Source organism: Aquarana catesbeiana, linkage group LG08, assembly GCF_042186555.1.
Source record: "Aquarana catesbeiana isolate 2022-GZ linkage group LG08, ASM4218655v1, whole genome shotgun sequence".
Classification (NCBI taxonomy): Eukaryota; Metazoa; Chordata; class Amphibia; order Anura; family Ranidae; genus Aquarana; species Aquarana catesbeiana.
Window position 1 is genome coordinate 266,609,640 of NC_133331.1, and position 23,129 is coordinate 266,632,768.

A 23,129-nucleotide genomic window follows, 5' to 3' on the forward strand; every position below is an offset into this window, starting at 1 on the left:
AGAACCCGAATTACCAAGCTGCTCTTTCGTGGGTAGTGATACACATAGTAATATATGGGGACTCTTTTTGCAGGTCATGGAGGAAGAAGAGCTTAGCCAGGAGACTTCGACATCAGTGGCTTTGCAGCATCCAATGGGTAGCACAGTGAAGCTCTTGGATGAGCAGGGACAAGTGAGTATAAGACTTGGAAGGGGGGCGTGCTGGTGCAAGAATAATTTAAAGCATAAGTATAGTTATTTTTTTTAATTATTCCTTGCTATCCAAAAAAAAGTTATGGCTAAACTTTAATGGTGATCTCCAGGTTTTGAGCCAAATTTAGCCCCAACCCCTCCACCCCCTAATGCCCCGTACACACGGTCGGACATTGATCGGACATTCCGACAACAAAATCCTAGGATGTTGGCTCAAACTTGTCTTGCATACACACGGTCACACAAAGTTGTCGGAAAATCCGATCATTCTGAACGCGGTGACGTAAAACACGTTCGTCGGGAATATAAACGAGGCAGTGGTCAATAGCTTTCATCTCTTCATTTATTCTGAGCATGCGTGGCACTTTGTGCTTCGGATTTGTGTACACACGATCGGAATTTCCGACAACGGATTTTGTTGTCCTAAAATTTTATATCCTGCTCTCAAACTTTGTGTGTCGGAAAATCCGATGGAAAATGTGTGATGGAGCCTACACACGGTCGGAATTTCCGACAACAAGGTCCTATCACACATTTTCCGTCGGAAAATCCGACCGTGTGTACGGGGCATAACTCCCACTATAGGACATTCCAGCATGGCAACATTTTATATTTTACTTTGTTCCTGTTGCGGTAAGCTTTTACAATTTCTTCCTCTCATGTCATTACTAGGAAAAAAAAAAATTCTTATAGGGGCAGCTGCTGGGAGATAAATTCCAACTTACACCAGCATGCCCCCAGAACTACATCTCCTAAGATTCCTTTCTCTACAGAAAATCTGGGGGAAGGCTTTTAGGAAATAATTAAAATAATAATTAATTAAATTAATAATAAAAAATAATAATAAATATTATTTTCCCAGAAAAGAAATCAATGTGTACATGTGGAGAAGGACAGACAGGGGAGAGGCTGTATGGAGCTTTGTAGTCCAGCAGAGAACTTAGGGAGGGCTATCAATGCTGGGATTTCTGTGCAGTACAGGGAGAATTGTCAAGTTCACTACAGAAGTCAGGAACTCACTGGATTTTTGGCAGATCAGCAGGTTTTATTTTTATCTACTTGCAGTTTTTTTGTAGGGATAAAACATATGGAAAGGTGCATGTGTTGCAGATGTACTGATTTTTTATTTTGCCATGTAATAAACTTTAAGGCAGTAGTAATAACCTCTTTGATATGTTAGAGGTCACCTTGTAATATGCAGGCTTTTACATGCAGAGTAATGTACACAGCCAAATCTCTCCTGGAGAACCTAGTTTCCAACAACCTTTTATTTGCTTAGCCAAAAGATAAAGGTTTTCGACAATGAGACGTGTTCCACTGGTGGTTTGAGTAAGATGAGAGCGTGACTGGGTGGTCACATGAGAATATAAAGAGGAGTTGATAGCATAGGTGTAAAATTTGTCCAAATTTCTGGCCAGAAAGGGAAACATGTTAGCCTATCTGCTCTGTGTGGTTTGTCTGTTGTGCCTCCAGGACACAGGAGCACAAGAAGATGGTAAGAGGGTCACTTGTGGACCTTTGTTTATAATGCTGATAACTCCTTTTAGCTGTAATAAGAATAGCAATTCATTTTTATCATTAATTAATGCAATTTCCAAAGCAAGCAAAAGAATTTATTCTTAATTCTTTAATTTGTATTATTTTTGGACACCACTTCACAAAAAGGATATCAGGGAACTTGTGCAAGTGCAGAGAAGGGCAACCAAACTGATAAGAGGCATGAAGGAGCTTAGCTATGAGGAAAGATTAGAGGAATTTAATTTATTGTCTCTTGAGAAAAAGGTTATGTGGGGGGTGGTATGATCACCATATATAAATACATATGGACCATAGTGATCCCCCACATTACTCTTCAAAGTAAGAGCTGTGAAAATGTTGAATAGACACCTTCAGGAGCTAGTTCTGGCCAGCTTGGTGGATTTTTTTTACAAAGAGCTGGAATTACTTTCCATATGCATGAAATATAACTTGATATAATGCCAGTATTTATTAGTCCAGGGAGATCCTGATTGCCTTGGGGGATCGAAAAGGACCCACCCCCCCCCATCCTATGATTGTACCATGCTTAATAGGGCTTTTGTTGCCTTCTTCCGGATCAATTGTAGGTATAGGGTTCTGTATATGGAGGTTTGTTATGTATTTTCTTCTATTGGTTTAACTAGATGAACTATGTGTCTTTTTCCAACCTAAACTATGTAAATATCAAGGCACTATTAAATTTGAAGTACCCAATCCAGTTCAGTAAACCTAAGATCCCATACACACTATACAACTCTTCTGATTTCCTTTCGATTTACCAAAACCATGTAGTGCAAGGGCCTGCCTGATTGCATACGAATTGAAACTCTTAAGGTTTGACCTCATATCATATGGTTTTGTTAAATCTAAAGAAAAAAAAGCTACAGAAAATGGTATAGTGTGTATCCAGCTTTAGACCCACAAAAATCTTGATGATAGTTTTAGTGGCATTTTACAGTTGTCAATGAATTCATTAAAAGGGTCAAGTCCACCCAAAAACTCATGTTTTATTATAAAGCATTGAAGCATTAATACTTTTTTAGACAGTCTCTTCTCTTGGGTTCTCTGTTGTTGAGGTCCCAGTTCTGCACACTAGCTGTGTCCATTATGAGGGACTGCTGGATTTTTTAATACATTTTTTTTATATTAAAGATAATGTAACTGGAGTAGATGGGATACACAAAGAATCCAGGAGCTGATTCAGCCCACCAGACTCCACGCATCATTTTTGTGTTGACTGGCTCTTTAACCAACTGAACTTTCAGTGGTTCTACTGGGATGATGCCTAGAGCTACAGCAGTAATTCTCAAACTGTGTGCCACGGAACACCATTTACAGGTGTGCCGTGGGAGTTTTGAAAAGTATTAAAAATTGCTAGCATTTCGAAACATATTGAAAAATTAAATGGTAAATCAATGTCACAAAAGTTAAAAAAGTAGCATCTATAAAAACGCAATCTCTGTCATTCATTGGTTCCTTTCGTATTGCAAGACTTGTGTGAGATCTCGGGAGAACTTGATTGCCCTTATTATATTGTAATAATAGAGACAGTTCCATTCCAACTTTGATGCTTATAAATAAAGTTTGTTCATTGTTTAGCAATGGAGAAATCAAGTCTGGAAATGCACGCTTGTTTGTTGACTTTGGAGCCTCTCTTCAATCTGATTTGCTCTCAAAAACAGGCACATCCTTCACATTAAATTTTAAATTAAATATATATGTAAAAATAAATAAGTTCTTTGTTAAATCTTTTCAGGTCTGCCGTGAAAATTTTTGATCTTTTTGGTGCGCTGCAAGATAAAGTTTGAGAAACACTGAGCTACAGGCATCATCCCAGTATCTTTTTTTCAGCCAGTGATTCCCTGTGTTGTAAAAGCCATCCTAGAAGCTAATTAGCAGAAGGATTGCTTTTACGGGTGGCGGGAGGGGATGACCCCCCTTCCACTGCCCACCGGCACCTCTCTGGGCTCTCCCGTGCAATCGGGCAGCCCGATATCTGATCCGGCAGTGCCGATTGGTTATCCTAGAGCAGGCTATCTCTTATGGTCTAGGAAGCTGGAAGCGACGTCATTACGTCACTTTCAATGATGGCAGATGTAAACAGATCCATTTTCTGCAAAAAATGGGGTTGGGTGTTACCTCATGCTTTACAGGGTAGAGGAGAGATCTGGGGTATTATAGCCCTCAGATGTCTCCATAAAGAGGACCTGTCATGCCTTATTTCTAACACAAGGGATGTTTACAGGATAGGATAGGAATAAAAGCGATTCAAAAAAAAATTTGGAAGGGACAATATAAAAAAAAAAAGAGGAAAGAAAAATTTAAAGTGCCCCCTACCCCTCCGTGCTCACGCGCAGTGGCAAACGCATAAGTAGGTTGGGCACATGTGTAAATGGTGTTCACACCACACGTGAGGTATCGCCGTGAACGTTTTACCGAGAACAATAATTCTAGCACTAGACCTCCTGTGTAACTCTAAACTGGTAACCAGTAAAAACATTTAAAGCATCGCCTACAGAGATTTTTAAATATTGGAGTTCATCACCATTCCACCAGCATGCGCAATTTTAAAGCTTGACATGTCAGGTATCTATTTACTCACTGTCATGGAACCCCCGACGTACTCCGCTTGAGTGTTTCCGTCAGTACCCTGTTTCCTCCAGTCTGAACCATCAGATATTACAGCCACAAATTGTAACCAAGAACCAGGCGAGACTAGCTCAGTTACAAACTGGAACATGGAATGTTTATTTGAACAAACTCACACTAAATATATACCACAGGAGGACATTCCCCCCTCCTGATCATATTACCCTAACAATACAAACTGTAACTAGAAACATAATTACAACAACTGACATACTACAAACATTACCTTAATTGGCCACCTGGATGACTAGACTATTCGGCCCCTACAACAGTGAATACAAAGGACACATTATCATAAGTATAAACACATCCCACAAACGTTTGCTAGGAGAGACAAAGTGTGTTCCAAATGGCACAATTAACAATACAAACAGCGATCTCCTCCCTAATCAGCCTAGTAGGCAACAGACTATAGCAGGAAACCTCAGTAGTAGACTGTTCGGCTCCTACATTGAAGAACATGAAACAGAGGCCAATGTGCCCAGCTATTTCAATTAACATGTATAGTTCAGAATCAAAGAAACCAGGAATAGACTTTATATATTTCCTGGGAGATATTGTGGATAAATATTACTGTCCCATCTGAAGTACTCCAAACCACATTCTCAGTGCCCATTAAGTGGTGGTCCATCAATAGAGAATGATCTACTCTCTCCCTGGGCCATAGTCAGTGGGTAAGAGGCTTGCTCCTAATCTTCTCCAGAAGCCCCTATCTTGGTTAGGTCAGTCAAACTCGCCATAACATCATCTGTTATATATATATATATATATATATATATATATATATATTTTTTTTTTTTTTTTAAATTGGGTTATTATAGTGTGTTTTTCTTTTTTAATTCATTAAAAGATTTTTTTTAACAAAAAAATTTGTTTAACAATTGCTGCACAAATACCATGTGTCATAAAAAATTGCAACACCACTCTATTGTATTTAATCAGGCCTCTGTTTAAAAAATTATATAATGTTTGGGGGTTTTAAATCATTTTCCAGCAAAAATTATCATTTTTGCATGTAGGAGAGAAATGTCAGAATTGGCCTGGGTGGGAAATAGTTAAATAACCTTTTTTTTCAATAAAAATGTCTATCAGTATGTGTGTTGTTGCCATCCAATACAGTTGATTTGGATACTGGATTTTGTGTTCCTCCTCAATAGCTCTACTCATCCTTGTTTTTTTCTTTTACATCCATGCAGTTGGCTTAATCAAAGTTGAATTCACAGTCGTGAATGACTTAACAGAGAACTTTTTTAAGGATTCCATTATTGTACAAGTGAGAGAAGGGTCCACACTACTGCAGGTCATGGAAAAAGCTGCTGAACTGAACCCCAAGGAATTCAGGTGAGAAGTTGCAACTTGACATTGACGAAAGCCGTTTCTTGTTTGACATTTGATAATGAAACACATGTACGGTTCTCAGAGAGTGTTTATCAGCACTCCTTGCTATAACCTCTCACTTGGCTTATAGTTTTAGAGGTCATTAAAAACCCAACTCCAGCAATTTTTTTTAACCAGGCTGTATACACTATTCAGCCATAACATTAAGATCATTGACAGATTAAGTGAATAACATTGATTATCTCATTACAATGGCATCAGAATGATGGTGAGATATATTAGGCAGCAAGTGGACATGTTGTCCCTGAAAATGATGTATTGAAAGCAGAAAAAATTGGCATCGCAGTTTGTTGTGTTGCTGCAGACTGGTTAGGGTTCCCATGCTGACTTGTGCCACAGCCAAAAGCACCTACAATGGGCATGTGAGCATCAGAACTGGACCACAGAGCAATGGAAGAAGGTGGCCTGGTCTAATGAATCATGGTTCATTGTACATCATGTGGATAGCCAGGTATTTGTGTCACTTACCTGGGGAAGAGATGGTAGTATGTGAAGAAAACAAACCAGCAGAGGCAGTGTGATGCTTTGGGCAATGTTCTGCTGGGAAACCTTGGCTCCTGACATTTATGTGGATGTTACTTTGACATGTACCACCTACCTAAGCATTGCAGGTAACCTAGTACATCCCTTCATGGAAATGGTATTCAGCAGGATAACGTGCCCTGCCACACTGCAAAAATGGTTTAAGAATGGTTTGAGGAACACAACAACGAGTATGAAGTGGTGACTTGGTCTCCAAATTCCTCAGATTTCAATCTATCGAGATTGTAGTATGTGCTGGAAAAACAAATCTGATCCATGGAGGCCCCATCTTGCAACTTACAGGCCTTAAGGGATCTGGCTTGGAGCCAGATACCACAGCATACCTTCAGTGGTCTAGTGACGTCCAGGACGTGAAGGGTCAGGGCTGTTTTGGTGGCAAAAGGGGGACCTACCCAATATCAGTTGGGTCATTATAATGTTATAGCTAATTGGTGTATACCCCTTCATTACCAGGCCATATATCAGTTTTCAGTGTTATGATACTTTGACAATTACTGGGCCATGCAATAGTGTACCCAACTACATTTTTATACCTTTTTTAATGTTTTAATATTTTTTTTTTACTATATAAAGAAGGCCAGACCTACTTTTTTGAAAAAAAAAAAAAAACAGTTTCCCTTAATTTCTGCCAGAAAACATAGCAAATAAAAATGCCAGGACAGTATGAACACCCACAAAATGATCCCTTTGTGGAATGTACAAGAAAAGACAAGTAGCCCTGGGACTTTGAATGAAGAGGGAGAGATTTGGCACACATTCACAAAAATAATGCAATAAAATCAATCTATTAATTACAAAATGCTGTTTAACTGAATGGGAACAGCAATGATTGTGCATAACCCGGCATAGTGGCCATGTTAACAGCATAAGTAAAAACAGATATCAATTCATTACAATTATTGTACATCCATAAACAGCAGCAATATTCATAGTGAGTTGCTAATCCAGTGGATATACATACATCATGAGGAGTAAAAAATACACATACATAAATTAAGGCAGTATGTGAACATAATACAAACAACAAAAATACCCAACACTATGAGCATACATTCCTGGCTTGTTAGGGTCTCAAGAATTGAGATAGGGCGTCAGTACTTCAGGTGTGATCACTTTTCAGATAGTGGCACCATAGCTTGTGGACTCTATAACTTTCACAAAGAACAAATAATATACACCAATTTGGCTTATTTTTACCAAAGATATGTAGCAGTATAAATTTTGGCCAAAATCTATGAAGAAAAATTACTTATTTTGCAAAATTGTATAACAGAAACGAAGAAAAATGCATTTTTTAAAGAATTTTCAGTCTTTTTTTCTTTTATAGCTCAAAAAATTAAAAAACCCAGCGGTGATTAAATACCACCAAAAGAAAGCTCTACTTGTGTGAAAAAAGGACAAAAATTTCATATGGGTACAGTGTTGCATGACTGAGTAATTGTCATTCAAAATGTGAGAGCATCAAAAGCTGAAAATTGGTCTGGTTAGGAAGGGAGTGTAAGTGCCCAGTGGGTAAGTTGCTAGAAATAGATATCTACCTCCTCGCTGTTCTTTTCAATTTTACAATACAGCAGTAGGGAGGAGGTTGAAGTCCACCTATGCTCAGACTATGGACATTAGCTATTTACATATTCTTAATAAGCCATAGAAGAGCTTTAAAACGAGTCCCCATTCACCTCTCTAAGCAATTCATTCTAAAAATTACTTAAAGTGGATGTAAACCCTCTCCTATACACAGTGAAGTGAACAGCCCCAGATGATACACAGAGATGAAACAAATCTCCCTACATAAGTTTTACATGCATATCTGCTGTCTTTCCCTTTCTACATTCTTTAGAAAGTTCAGATTGTGTCAGAAATCTTTCTTCCTCATTGAGCAGTGGGAGGGGAGTCTGGGCTTACACTGTGTGAGAGCTGATTGCCTATGTGGGGAGGGGGTGTGTCCCTTTCCTCCAGAAGAACAAAAGAGCATGCAGAGCTGTAGTCTGAATAGACAAGCTCTCTGTTAATCTACTTCTAAGCTCCCACCCAACACAAATTTTCAGCTTCTGTTATCTCATGTGTCTGAGAACTTGTCAGAACAGACTCTGCTGATAACAGAATGGAGCAGCAGAAAGACACGACACTTAGAGCTTTGGAGAGAGATAAGTAAACACTACAGATATATGTGCCTAGGTCATATTTAATGAATGGGGTTTACAACCACTTTAACTAGGGATGAGCTCAGTATTTGTTCATAAAATAAGGTTGAATATTACTGAATATTAAGGGAATTCGGCATAGATAAATCTGATAGCTTCCAGCTGTCAATGGTTGCTAAGGAAGCAACAGGTGCTGGCACCCATCGTATACTTGCCAACCATTGACATCACAATCATGACCGGGGTCCTAGAGCTCCCTTCCCTCTCACGACGGCAATGAGAGCGGTCATACGGGCGTGGTCAGTGGCAAATTCAATACGTCCCATACCCTCTGGACACATTTCCCCACATAGCCTTCTTTGGTTTAACCCGTAATTATCAGAATTTGGGTCCATTCCCAACCCTAGTATATGGGCATGCAAGGGAATCAAATATATAAATCAGATCTGTTTTGAAGGCAGACTACAGACTTCTGACAGGTTGAAACAACAATATAACTTACCCAACTCACACTTGTTTAGATTCCTGCAGCTTAGGCATGCGTTTAACACTCAGTTTGAAAATGCTCACGTGGCCTTTTACACCTCCAGTCTGGAGACTCTGCTCAGAGATGAAGCTCTACCTAAGTCCTTATCCACCATATATAAAGCGTTACTCCCTAACGTCCACATGGGACTAGAAAACCTTTAGGAAAAGTGGGTGGTCAATTTCCCTACACTAGACACAGAAGATTGGAAAGAAATGTGGGAGTGTCCCTTTTCACAGCTAGTATCAGCTAGAGATAAATTAGTGCATTTTAAAATAGCACATAAGGTGTATTACACACCCGTATGCCTACACAAAATCTACCCATCTATTTCAGCTTCTTGCTGGAGATGCAACTCACCCTCAGCGGACTTCATTCATATTTTTTGGAGCTATCCTCAGACTGAATTTTTTTGGGTTGAGGTAACCAATTTTATCTCGACTGTCACCACTGTCATTGTGCCATTGTCTGTAGAGGTATGTCTGCTGGGACTTGTAGAACCACTGGCCCCACACCGGGCAATCAGAACCCTGCTAGGATTATTACTATACTATGCCCATAAATCTGTAGTACTCAGATGGAAGGCCTCATCCGCACCCTCAATAAATTTCTGGAAGAGGTTAATGAACGCGGCTCTACCGATGTACAAGGCTGCTTACCTGTTGCGCGGCTATGGCAAAAAATTCCATAAATTATGGAATATTTGGACGGAATCCCCATCCATTAATGCAGACTTGATGGACGATTATTAATGTTCTATTAAGTACTGAGAATGGCTCAAGTTGCATTCCTGATCTCATAACCATCCCTGGGTTGCTAAATTAATAGCTATGGGGAGGGGGGGAGGATATGAATATGTAATTGTAATGTACACTTCATTTCATGGATAACCAAAGTAAGTTTTGTAGGGTATATGTGGAACTGGAGGATTGCTTTAAATATTTTGCACAGGTGGTTGAGCGTACAGTGGTTTTACTTTTTTTATATATCTTTTTATGTATGTTTTGTTTTGTTTTTTCCTCTCTCTTAGTCTGTTAGTTGTAGTGACTGAGCCTGGGTATGCCCAATAGGCTCTATATTGTTTTGTATTTATTTTATTTTATTTTATTTTATTTTATTTATTTATTTCAGGTACTTATATAGCGCCATCAATTTACGCAGCGCTTTACATATACATTGTACATTCACATCAGTCCCTACACCCTCAAGGAGCTTACACAATCTAAGGTCCCTAACTCACATTCATACATACTAGGGTCAATTTAGACAGGATCCAATTAACCTACCAGCATGTCTTTGGAGTGTGGGAGGAAACCGGAGTACCCGGAGGAAACCCACGCAGGCACAGGGAGAACAGGCAGGTAGTGTCGTGGTCGGGATTTGAACCAGCAACCCTTCTTACTGCTAGGCGAGAGTGCTACCCACTACACCACTGTGCCACCCATTTACCTTGAAATTACAATAAAAACAACTTAAAAAAAAAGATGTCTAAGAAAGTTCTCTAATATAAGTATAAAAATGAATGGAGGTAGCGGGCAGCCCTGGCGGGTGCCGTTTTGTGTTGTGAAAGTGCCCATTCACTTTCACTTTGACATTGGTGTTAGATTAGAGGGCTAGAATCCTTGCGGCTATGGTATTCTCAACCTAACAAGGTAAACTGCTTTTAAAAAGTTCCAGGCTACTCCACCAATGTCTTTTTAGATCCATTGCTAAAAAATCTGTGTTCTAATTTTTAGAAGCCCAGTAATGTATATTCAGTATTATTATTATATTAAAGTATTATCCCTGACCACCTTGCCCAGGACAAATCCTATTTGTGCTGGCGCAATTGGGGATGGCAACAAGGAAAGTGGTTTGTTTGGCAGAATGTTGTATAGCTTGATATCTACACTATATTACCAAAAGTATTGGAACGCCTGCCTTTACACGCACATGAACTTTAATGGCATCCCAGTCTTAGTCCATAGGGTTCAATATTGAGTTGGCCCACCCTTTGCAGCTATAACAGCTATGACTTTTCTGGGAAGGCTGTCCACAAGGTTTAGGAGTGTGTCTATGGGAATGTTTGACCATGCTTCCAGAAGCGCATTGGTGAGGTTAGGCACTGATGTTAGAGCGGAGACTGCGAGACAGGCCTTCCAATTAATTCCAAAAGTGTTCTATTGGGTTGAGGTCAAGACTATGTGCAGGCCAGTCAAGTTCCTCCACCTGAAACTTGCTCATTCATGTCTGTATGGACCTTGCTTTGTGCACTGATCCAAATCATTTGGTGGAGTGGGGATTGTTTTTCAGGTGTTGGGCTTGGCCCCTTAGTTCCAGTGAAGGGAACTCTTAAGGCATCAGCAGCATACCAAGACATTTTGGACTATTTCATGCTCCCAACTTTGTGGGAACAGTTTGGGGATGGCCCCTTTCCAGGGCCAGATTAAGATCATCATGGGCCTGGTGCTGAGGATTTTGGTGGGCCTTTTTATGGAAACAATATGAAAGTGCAAACATTTTTTGCTAAAACAAATTAAATCTACTCTCACCAGTAATATCAGCCGTGCAGCCTCTGAGCAGCAGCAACACCACCAATACCACCTGCTATGCAATCTCTCACTAACAGCAACATAGGGCGACCACATTTCCAAACTGCCATTCAGGGACACCCCCCTTCCCAAAAAAAAGATGAGGGGGGATGTAGTCTTGGGTTTGATGGGGAAATAGGTGGCGGGGGTGATTTTTTGGGCAAATGGCTGGTGTTAGCACTTAAAATCATCCTGACACTATGCTTGATATGGCGTCAGGATGATCAAATTCCATTATTTCTATTACTACATTGTAATATATAGTGAAATAGTTCAACTCATCATGATGCAGAATCAGTGGGAACCTGAGCTTGTCACTTGCCACCATCGCCTGCCGCCAGATGCCACCCATAGCCTGCTATCAGATACAGTGTGCCACTTAACACCTGCAACCTGCCACCAGATACAGTGTGCCACTTGCCACCGGCAACCTGCCACCAGATACAGTGTGCCACTTGCCACCAGCAGCCTGCCACCAATGACGGTGTGCCACTTGCCACCAGCAGCCTGCCACCAATGACGGTGTGCCACTTGCCACCAGCAGCCTGCCACCAGATACAGTGTGCCACTTACCACCAGATACAGTGTGCCACTTGCCACCAGCAGCCTGCCACCAGATACAGTGTGTCACTTTCCACCAGCAGCATGCCACCAGATACGGTGTGCCACTTGCCACCAGCAGCATGCCACCAGATACAGTGTGCCACTTGCCAACAGCAGCCTGCCACCAGATACAGTGTGCCACTTGCCACAAGCAGCATGCCACCAGATACAGTGTGCCACTTACCACCAGATACAGTGTGCCACTTGCCACCAGCAGCCTGCCACCAGATACAGTGTGTCACTTTCCACCAGCAGCATGCCACCAGATACGGTGTGCCACTTGCCACCAGATACACTGTGCCACTTGCCACCAGCAGCCTGCCACCAGATATGGTGTTCCACTTGCCAACAGCAGCCTGCGACCAGATACAGTGTGCCACTTGCCACAAGCAGTCTGCCACCAGATATGGTGTGCTACTTGCCACCCACAGCCTGCTACCAGACACAGTGTGCCACTTGCCACCAGCAGCCTGCCACCAGATACAGTGTGCCACTTGCCACCAGCAGCCTGCCACCAGATACAGTGTGCCACTTGCCACCAGCAGCATGCCACCAGATATGGTGTGCCACTTGCCACCAGCAGCATGCCACCAGATATGGTGTGCCACTTGCCACCAGATAGTGTGCCACTTGCCACCAGCAGTCTGCCACCAGATACAGTGTGCCACTTGCCACCAGATACAGTGTGCCACTTGCCACAAGCAGCCTGTCACCAGATACAGTGTGCCACTTGCCACCAACAGTCTGTCACCAGATACACTGTGCCACTTGCCACCAGCAATCTGCCACCAGATATGGTGTTCCACTTGCCAACAGCAGCCTGCGACCAGATACAGTGTGCCACTTGCCACAAGCAGTCTGCCACCAGATATGGTGTGCTACTTGCCACCCACAGCCTGCTACCAGACACAGTGTGCCACTTGCCACCAGCAGCCTGCCACCAGATACAGTGTGCCACTTGCCACCAGCAGCATGCCACCAGATATGGTGTGCCACTTGCCACCAGCAGCATGCCACCAGATATGGTGTGCCACTTGCCACCAGATAGTGTGCCACTTGCCAACAGCAGCCTGCCACCAGATACAGTGTGCCACTTGCCACCAGATACAGTGTGCCACTTGCCACAAGCAGCCTGTCACCAGATACAGTGTGCCACTTGCCACCAACAGTCTGTCACCAGATACACTGTGCCACTTGCCACCAGCAATCTGCCACCAGATATGGTGTTCCACTTGCCCAACAGCAGCCTGCGACCAGATACAGTGTGCCACTTGCCACAAGCAGCATGCCACCGGATACAGTGTGCCACTTGCCACCAGCAGCCTGCCCCAGATATGGTGTGCTACTTGCCACCCACGGCCTGCTACCAGACACAGTGTGCCACTTGCCACCAGCAGCCTGCCACCAGACACAGTGTGCCACTTGCCACCAGCAGCCTGCCACCAGATACAGTGTGCCACTTGCCACCAGCAGCATGCCACCAGATACAGTGTGCCACTTGCCACCAGCAGCATTCCACCAGATATGGTGTGCCACTTGCCACCAGATAGTGTGCCACTTGCCACCAGCAGCCTGCCACCAGATACAGTGTGCCACTTGCCACCAGCAGCATGCCACCAGATACAGTGTGCCACTTGCCACCAGATACAGTGTGCCACTTGCCACCAGCAGCCTGCCATCAGATATGGTGTGCCACTTGCAAACAGAAGCCTGCCACCAGATACAGTGTGCCACCTGCCACCAGATACAGTCAGCAGCCTGCCACCAGACACAGTGTGCCACTTGCCACCAGCAGCATGCAACCAGATAGAGTGTGCCACTTGCCACCAGCAGCCTGCCACTGCCTCCAGAACTCTGCCCAGACAGATAGGAGGGACAAGGCCTGTATAGTCAATCAAATCCCTGGAGCCCCTACCCCTCCTGAGCTGGGATGGTATGGCCGTGTGTGTGTATGCCAGGAGTATTGATCAGACCAAGTTCTACAGGGGGTTGTGTGTACAAGCCTTTGGGCTCACACTGGTGTGCTGCAGTCGGCCGCACTGCTTGTGTATCTGCAGTTTTAGCTGCAGTCCTATTGATTTATATCAGGTTGCAGGTTTTGCTGCATTTTCTGACAGTGCGCCAAAGATAAGATGCAGCATGCAGGAATTTTGGTGCGCTTTCAGAAAAAAACACACAACCTAATAGAAATCAATAGGACTGTGAGTAAAACGCAGGAAAACTGTGGATACACCAGCAATGGGCCAAAACATAGCAAACCAGTGTGAACCCTTCCTAAAAGCACAAGGGACCGAGCAATACCACAGGCTGAGGACACAATTCTTAACACTTTGGCTGCAGTTATAAGAGCTACTGCTGGAGGAATAAGATAAAAAGGAGGGGAAGGGAGATAAGAGTCACTGAGCTCACATTTGGATGGTCCCTGGAGGCTCATCACTCAGATATCTGCCGCTGTTCTGTTCATAATTTCCCACCCACACGGCTCCTTCTTCACTACACAGCCACAGACTTCACAGAGTGAGAGAGGGGAGGGGAGGGGCAGAGCCGACTCAGCCTCTCCCATTTGTGTAGGGGGGAACTGTGCACTGTGACAATGTAATAAACACAGTGAGCAAACACAGATGCAGCCAGACACCCCTACATTTACACACAGCTTCTCCTGTCCCATAGAAGTTTATGGACAGGAGAAAATCGGCCTTTTACTGCTGACTGTGAGGGCCGATTTTAAGGCAGGGGCCTGGAGCTGCAGCTCCATCAGCCCCTATGTTAATCCGGCCCTGCCCCTTTCTGTTCCAGGATGACTGCGCACCAGTGCACAAAGCAAGGTCCATAAAGACATGGATGAGCAAGTTTGGGGTGGAGGAACTTGAGTGGCCTGAAACCTGACCTCAACCCGATAGAACACATTCGGGATGAATTCGAGTGGAGACTGTGAGCCAGGCCTTCTTGTCCCCATCAGTGCCTGACCTCACAAATGCGCTGCTGGAAGAAAGGTCATACATTCCCATAGACACACTACTAAACCTTGTGGACAGCCTTCCCAGAAGAGTTGAAGCTGTTATAACTGCACAGGGTGGGCCAACTCAATATTGAACCCTACAGACTAAGACTGGGATGCCATTAAAGTTCAAGTGTGTGTAAAAGCAGATGTCCCAATACTTTTGGTAATATAGTGTATGTTGAGGAGCAACACGGATCTATAATTAAAGACATCTAATTGTTTTTAATTTGGTGGGGTCTTTTTAAATTGCTGCATCTCTTGTTGATAGATCTATCGTTTTTATGGTAATAATAACGATATTATCAATAATTCATATTGATGAGGAAAGCTCCAAGAAAATCTGTTCAGTTCCCGTGTAAAAAACTCAAAAATTGATTTAATAATGAAAATAGCAAAATATTACAAATACAATGTCAAAATGTAGAATATAAAAATAGCATCAATAAGTTTCTTATTCTTGAAATGAAGATTGTATAAATGTATCTTTGTGTGTGTGTGAGAGAAGGTTTGTCAGCCTCGCCCAATGTCTCTCGTGTCTGCTGGAGTGAATGTCTGCTGCAGTAAACAGCCTGTCTGAACTGTTTAATAGCTTTCTACTCCTAAAATCAGCCCCCACCTTTTTCCTATAAAGGCTGGCTTAAAGTTTGTTTTTCACTTGTAGTCCTATAGAAATTCCTGGGCTTTCAATGAACAGTTTCCTCCCACCTTTCTGACAAGGGTGGGGGTCACTCAGTCTCTAACATTCCCGAGGTGTGGGATAAGAGGAAAGCTATATGTAAAACCATTTAACTTATACAATATACAAGTTTCTTTTTTAACATCTAAATCAAATACTACATATATTTCAGTATATAGATTATTCATTTAAAATGCAACGTTCTTAATAATATCCTAATCAAGAAATATTGTAATATAAAGCAATTATGATCTTTAACTAAAACTTTAGACCTTTCTTCTCATGTGATGAGGAAGGTGCAAGGTCAGCTCACTCTTAATTACTGCCATATGTGGGTTCTACATAGAACTGCTTATGAGCTTATTAAATATATAAATGTATCCAAGTCCATTATTCTCAGAGACCCAATCCATTCATAAATTCTAAATATTCTAACACTTGTGCTCAATTTTTTTCCGTCACTTTGCTACTTTAGGGCAAAGTTAGAGTAACTTTAAACCCAACCCCTCTCCCCCTAATTCACTTAAAGTAGTTGCAAACTCTCACACATACCCAGTGCAGTGACTGGCCTCAGGTGATAAACAGAGATGAAACAAATCCTCCTACATAAGTTGTAGCTGTTTATCTACAGTTGTCTTTCCCCTACATCCATTCAAAGTGTAGAACATAAACACAGGATCTCTCAGCTCTGAAAAGCAGGGGGTGGAGAGCTAAGGAGAGCTAAGGTTACATCAGTAAGGAGAGCTCTGAAAGCTCATTGGAGGGAAGGGACACCCCCCCTTCACACAGCACACAGGAACAGAGCTGAGGCTGTCAATCACCTCCCCGTCACCATTTTTTCTTGGTGTCAGAAAAACACATTAGAAATGACTGATTGCTGATAGCAGAGGAATGAGGCAATGGACAGAAATGACACTTAGTGCTCTGGATTGAGACAAGGACACCTTATAGAGGGATATGCTTTGTTCAAATGTCATATTTGAGGTTTACAACCTTCTCACCTTCTCCATGCTGAGAAGACTTGGAAAGGAAGGAAGGAGTGACTGGTGTCCAAAGAAATGCGAGTTTGAAAGTAGGTTAAGCTACTTTTACTAAACGCCTTTTAACCTAACTTCAAACACACATGTCTTTGGACACCGGGCGCTCCTTCCTTCGTTTTCAAGTCTACATGCGGAAACGACCATAAGGCTGTACCAAAAAGGCAGCAGCCCAAGCCCCAAGAGGGTTCACCGCCTTCATCCATTATTGGGCACAACCTACTGGAAGGGAATTCTTCCCACTTGCCCACACAACTACTCACCCATGACCAGTGACTGATCCAGTCAGTCCAGCTCGGTCTCCAGCACAAATGAGTTGCCGCGCTAAGAAGGGAAACTAAATAATTAAGGATCATGGAGGCCATCCGCTATAAGGAAAAATGAACTGAACTGAATTTATTCCCCCTTGAGAAGAGAGGCAAGTAAGGGGGATATGATCACCTTCTACATATACATAATTGCTCCATATACAATGGTCCTTTACAGTAGCAAAATGGGATGTGGAGGCTTCCACAGAGGCTAGTTTTAGCTGATTTAGGAGGTTCTTCACAAAGGCTAGAGGTGTTTTTACATTTACAAAATATAGCTGGCTATTACTATGTAAGAAATAACATTGTAGAACATTGATCCATGAAGCATCTGGTTGTCTTTGGAGACCCAGGAAGGATTTTTTCCAGGTAAGAACAAACTGCACCAAAAGTGATTGTTTGCCTTTCAGTGGACAGAAGGATAGTTTAGCATGGTCATTTTTTTTATTTTTTATTTTAACTTGAAGGATATGTGTCATTTTTCAACTTGGCTATGTAGCTCTATAAAAGTTCTGTATCTCTTAATTGTTCACTTTTATCATCTGTACTATACCTTTAGCTTCCAGACAGAAGACTACCCTTTCGGGGTTTACATTACGGCCATTGGAAAACTTGCCGGAAGCACCAATGAAAAGACATACTGGCAGTTCTTTAGTGGTAACAATCCACTGATAGCAGGTAAGTACTCCGTACAATTGAGCCGTCCCTTATTATGGGTCTGAATAGAAATGCAGATTACTAGGCATAAGCGGATGAATAGCAATTTTCCTTTCTCTGAAATTTTGGGGGAATATTAGGAAATGTTGATGAAATTTTGCCAACTTGGCAAAATGCATTGGAGTCAATGAGGAAGAAAAAATAAGGTGTTTTATAAAAATGGACTTCAAAATTCCCCAAATTCTCTCTGTTATCTTTCATCACAACTCGCTCCTATTGCACCAGCCCACCAACAAAAAAAAAAAAAATTTTAGTGCTCCCCAAAACCAACCCTACAGGTTTCCCCACTAATCGTGGCTTCATCAGGGGTGTCAACTGTTCAAAGTGTATTGTGCAAGCAAAGTATTTGAAGCGGTATTAAATCCAAAAGCAAATTTTTACTATATTGCAGCTTACCAAACCTTAGATGTGATGGCTGCATTTGTTTTCTTTTTTTAGGCTTTCTTTACTGTATTTTCACTTGACGATCCAGCCAGTAAGTCTGTTGTTTTTTAACAGAACAAGCTGTCATACAGATTTAGCATTTAGAGGGATGAGAAAAACCATTTACCACTGACAGGGGTGCTTACAATGGTCTGCTTTGATTCCCAAAAGGTATAAAACTGTTTGCTGTAACTGCTGATAGTGTTAGCTGGAGTTCAGCTTCAATTTGTTAGTGTATCTAAATCTGCTAGTTCATCTAACACTGCCCACCCTCCCAGACTGAAAATGCTGCTATCCGAAGGTGTCCCCTGTGCTCCTTTATCCAGAGTGGGGGGCACTCTAATACAGGAGGGTGAGTTATTGGCCAGATCACTAGGTGAAAACAGAGGGAAAAAGCCTAAAAAAAGAAAACTAATGCAGCCACCACATCTAATGATTGGTAAGCCACAATAGATTACATTTTTGGCTTCAATACCGCTTTAAAAGTGCACTTAGTGTTTACAGTACATGCATATATGCATACAAGCTTATATTACATAAGTTCCCATTAAAAGGAAAACAGTATGTAACAGTATCTAGCTCTCAAATTTTCCACTCGCCTACTCGCATTATGCAAGTGGAAAATGAGGGCTGGCGAGGAGCTGGGCTGCCTGGGAGTGGGGGGGCGAGCACCGCCGGCGGGCGGGGTTGATCGGGAGCCGTTCTCCCAGCGATCGCCCCGGGGGAAGAGAGCGTGGAGGAAGAGAAGAGCCGCGGGATCACAGAGCGCAGATAGCACACTGTAACAGCTGACATTACAATTGACTCCGCTCTGCTCGCCGTCATACACAGCCCCGCCTCTTCCTGACCTGCGCTTGTGATAGACGGAACGCAGGTCCAATGCTGGGATGCCTTCTGTCTCTCACAAGCGCAGGTCAGGTGGAGGCGGGGCTGTGTATGACGGCGAGTAGAGTGGAGTCAATTGTAAAGTAAGATCTTACAGCGGGCTATCCGCGCTCTGAGATCCTGCAGCTCTCCTTCTCCAGTCATGGTTCCTCTCTCTTCCTCTGCCCAGGCAAGGCTGCAATGGTGGGCACGGTGTGGCTGCAATAGTGGGCAGTGGGCACAGTGTGGTTGCAATGGGCACAGTGAGGCTGCAATAGTGGGCACAGTATGGCTGCAATAGTGGGGACACCGTGGCGGCAATGGTGGGCACAGTGAGGCTGCAATGGTGGGCACAGTATGGCTGCAATGGTGGGCACAGTGTGGCTGCAATGTTGGGCACAGGTGATGCTGCAATGGTGGGCACAGGTGAGCCTGCATTGATGAGCACGGGGGGGGGGCACTGATAAAGGGGCACTGATAAAGTTCTTGTTAATATTTATTTTTGTAACTTATTTCTGCATAAAACATGAGATAATTTATGAGGGCGTGTTTAGGGGTGGAATTAGGGGTGGGGCAGGGTAGGGGTTGGGTGGGGCAACTGGTGGTGAATAACCGTTGAGGCCTGGTTAGTAGCTCAGGACTTGAAATTTTGAGCCCTGATCTAAATAGATGTGCAAACAAAGGAAGACATGAAGACCAATAATACATGTTATAAAGAGGAAGTTTATTAAATCATTTTTCCAAGTGATTTAAAATAAAAACATATATATTTTTAGATATTTTTATGGTAATTCCAAGAGAAGAAAGCACAGTTCACTGTAGTCATAGCCTCATATCCATTTATTTATCAGTCCAACTAAGAGACCAATCTATCCCAAGATGCAAACATGCCAACATGTTTCACCTGCCAAGGAGCTTAATCATAGGGACCCTATAGTGAGTGAAATGCGTTGGATGTTTGCATCTGGAATGGATTGGTCTCTTTGTTGGACTGAAGGATAAATGGATATAAGGTGTTGAATGCAGTGAGCGGTTCCCTTTCTTTTTTTGGAGTTTCTGTAGAGTCTATTCTAGGAGCCTACAACTGTAAAGGACCTGTTCCGGTCATCCATGAGCGTGGGAGATTAGAGCCTTGAATCGAGTATCTATCCTTGATTTCATTTCATAGGTAATGCTGTATCTATAGATGTTTGGACTTGTGTAACTTACTTTACCACATTTTCTTTTGTCTCTGTAGGTGTCAGTGACTACAAACCCAGCAACAATGAGCACATCATTGCCGTTTTCAGCAAATTCTGATCGCTAATCTATTTTTTTTACTTACAATTTTTGAATTGCATGTAAATAAATGTATCAGATTGTTTTATTCTAAATATAAGGAGCTAATAGACATAGACATACCTGTTCATCTCAATAAGTCACATGACCTGGGACATACCTCACAGCCTTCTGGAATGGAAACTTGGGACTTTTTTGTCCACCTAAAACTGATAGAGTGGACCTAAGTTCATTTTTTTTACTGGGGACAATCAGATCTCTGAGACAGGAATTCGAGGACAAGAATTGAGGGACATTTTTTCCAATAGGGTAACTCTTTAAACCCTTTTTTGTAATTTTGGACAGTGTGAAACTATAAGACTATATTGTGATATTGTTTATGGTGGAGAGGAAATTTACTGGCCTGAGGTCAAGGGTATGCCTGTTAGACATGTGCAATTTGTTTCATTCCGAATTCGTCTCCCAACTAAATTCGACAAATTCGTTAATTCGGAAATAGTCTAATAAACGAAAACCCGTTTAACAAATCTTTCCAAAATTTCAAAAATTCCAAAGAGCGAAAATCCAAAATTCGAAGATCCGAAAATTCAAAAGAACGTAAATCTGATAATTCGAAAGAACGAAAATCTGAAATTTCGAAAACCCTAAATAATAACTAACTAATAACTATTAGTAACTATTAAATTATAGGTATTAGAATTTCCTTTCAAATTTGGCTGTTAGTGAACTTAACGAATATGAATTTATCCGAAGTTACCAATTACCTGAAATAACGAATGCCGCATCTAAACTAATGGAACATAACAAATTAATATTAATAAATAAATAATATTAATAATACCACATTTTATTTATTATTATTAATATTAATTTGTTACATTCCATTTGTTTAGATGCAGCATTAGTTATTTCGGATAATTTGTAACTTCGGATAAACTCGTATTCGTCACGTTCACTAACAGCCAAATTTGAAAAGAAATTCCAATACCTATAATTTAATAGTTATTGTTAGTTTTTTTGGATCTTCAAATTTTTGGACTTTCGTTCTTATTTTCGGATTACTGTCCTTTCAAATTTTAGTTTTTTTGTTCCTAATTTCGAATTTTCAACTTTCGGATTTTTTAATGAATTATTGAAATATCGAATACCGAATCTAAACAAATTTTCCTGAAGTTACTAATTTATTTGAAATAACGAATTTCGATCATAACAAATGACCCGAAAAAGGAAAAGAAAAAAATACAAACGAACGAAAACGAACAAATTTTTTGGCAGTGCACATGTCTAATGCCTGTACAAGTATGTTTCATTTACTTGCATAAAACTTAATCATGACGGATTCTTTTTAAAGAATAATAGTACTTTCAAATCTAATTGCAAAACTGTTGCAGCTAAAATCATAAATAAACTTTTTTGTCCAAAATTCATTTGCAGTTTTTACTGGCAAGTACCTGAATTAGACTTGGCATCAGCCTCTTGTGGTCCCTGTAAAACAAAGCTCAACCTGAGCGAGCCTAAAAGCCCACTTTTATTAACCACTTCAATACTGGGCACTTTTACCCCCCTCCTGCCCAGGCAAATTTTCAGCTTTCAGAGCTGTCACACTTTGATTGACAATTGCGCAGTCATGCAAAACTGTTCCCATATGCCATTTTTATCATTTTTTTTTGACAGATAGAGCTTTCTTTTGGTGGTATTTGATCACCACTGGTTTTATTTTTGTATTTTATTTTTTTTTTGCTAAACAAACAAAAAAAAGACCAAAACAAAAGACAAAAACATTTTTAGTTTAGTTTCTGTTATACAATTTTTGCAAATAAGTAAATTTCTTCTTCACTGATGGGCACTGATGAGGCTGCATTGATGGGCACTGGTGAGGCTGTATTGATGGGCACTAATGAGGCTGCATTGATGGGCACTGGTGAGGCTGTATTGATGGGCACTGATGAGGCTGCATTGATGGGCACTGGTGAAGCTGTATTGATGGGCACTGATGAGGCTGCACTGATGAGGCAGAACTGATAGATGGCACTAATGTGTGCCCTGGCTATCAGTGTAAAAAATGGACTTGCTGTGCCGTTCCAGACTTGTCGGTTATCAGCTCTGCTTTCCTCACACAGAGACAGCGTGTAAGGAAAGGAATGCCAATAACTGGCAAGTCTGTTTACACGTGTAGCACTGACCCCCGAAGGAGCTGCTGATATTTGATTGGGCCTGTACTCTGCTCTTCCACCCCCAATAAAGTTGTTCAACCCACTTGACACAGCTGTGAAACAGTGTTGGTGTGAAGCTTAACAACAAAGGACAAACCCACAATATACAATACATTAATAATGTACCTTTACTATAACTTGGATATCCGTTCCACCTGTAGAAGAATGAACAACACTTCACACTGATTGTAATTAACCAGAATGTAATTTTAGTGAGACTGGTATAAACAGTAATTACAACAACTACATTGCCACACAAACGTAATATGACAATGCGATAAGTATTCACAAACTGTTAATATGTAAAGATTTCTTGGATGACCCCTGCAGGAGCGCCTCCAATTCTCAGAGTGATAATGCCTTGACACTGGGCACCTTCCCACTTCCAGTACGCTGTACTAAGCACACCAATGCAAAGTTATACAAATACAACACAGTACAGTAATTGCCCAAAAGCTCCCCCTGAAGTAAG

The 23,129-nt window shown here is 41.8% G+C and overlaps 1 protein-coding gene across 1 annotated transcript; it reads left to right on the top strand.

The window, feature by feature from the left end:
- The first annotated feature begins 1,529 nt into the window (after nt 1-1,529).
- LOC141106412 (cobalamin binding intrinsic factor-like) lies at nt 1,530-21,871 on the top strand. The gene is made up of 4 exons (XM_073597179.1): nt 1,530-1,687; nt 5,556-5,700; nt 17,722-17,840; nt 20,404-21,871. The coding sequence occupies exons 1-4, from the start codon at nt 1,621-1,623 to the stop codon at nt 20,463-20,465; spliced, it is 393 nt and encodes a 130-aa protein (XP_073453280.1). The 5' UTR covers nt 1,530-1,620; the 3' UTR covers nt 20,466-21,871.
- Nucleotides 21,872-23,129: the final 1,258 nt, after the last annotated feature.

Coding starts and splice junctions, on each gene's coding strand:
- LOC141106412 (XM_073597179.1), top strand. CDS start 1,621: ATGTTAGCCTATCTGCTCTGTGTGGTTTGTCTGTTGTGCCTCCAGGAC. Junction 5,701..17,721: donor CTGAACCCCAAGGAATTCAG/GTGAGAAGTTGC, acceptor CTATACCTTTAG/CTTCCAGACAGAAGACTACC. Junction 17,841..20,403: donor TAACAATCCACTGATAGCAG/GTAAGTACTCCG, acceptor TTGTCTCTGTAG/GTGTCAGTGACTACAAACCC.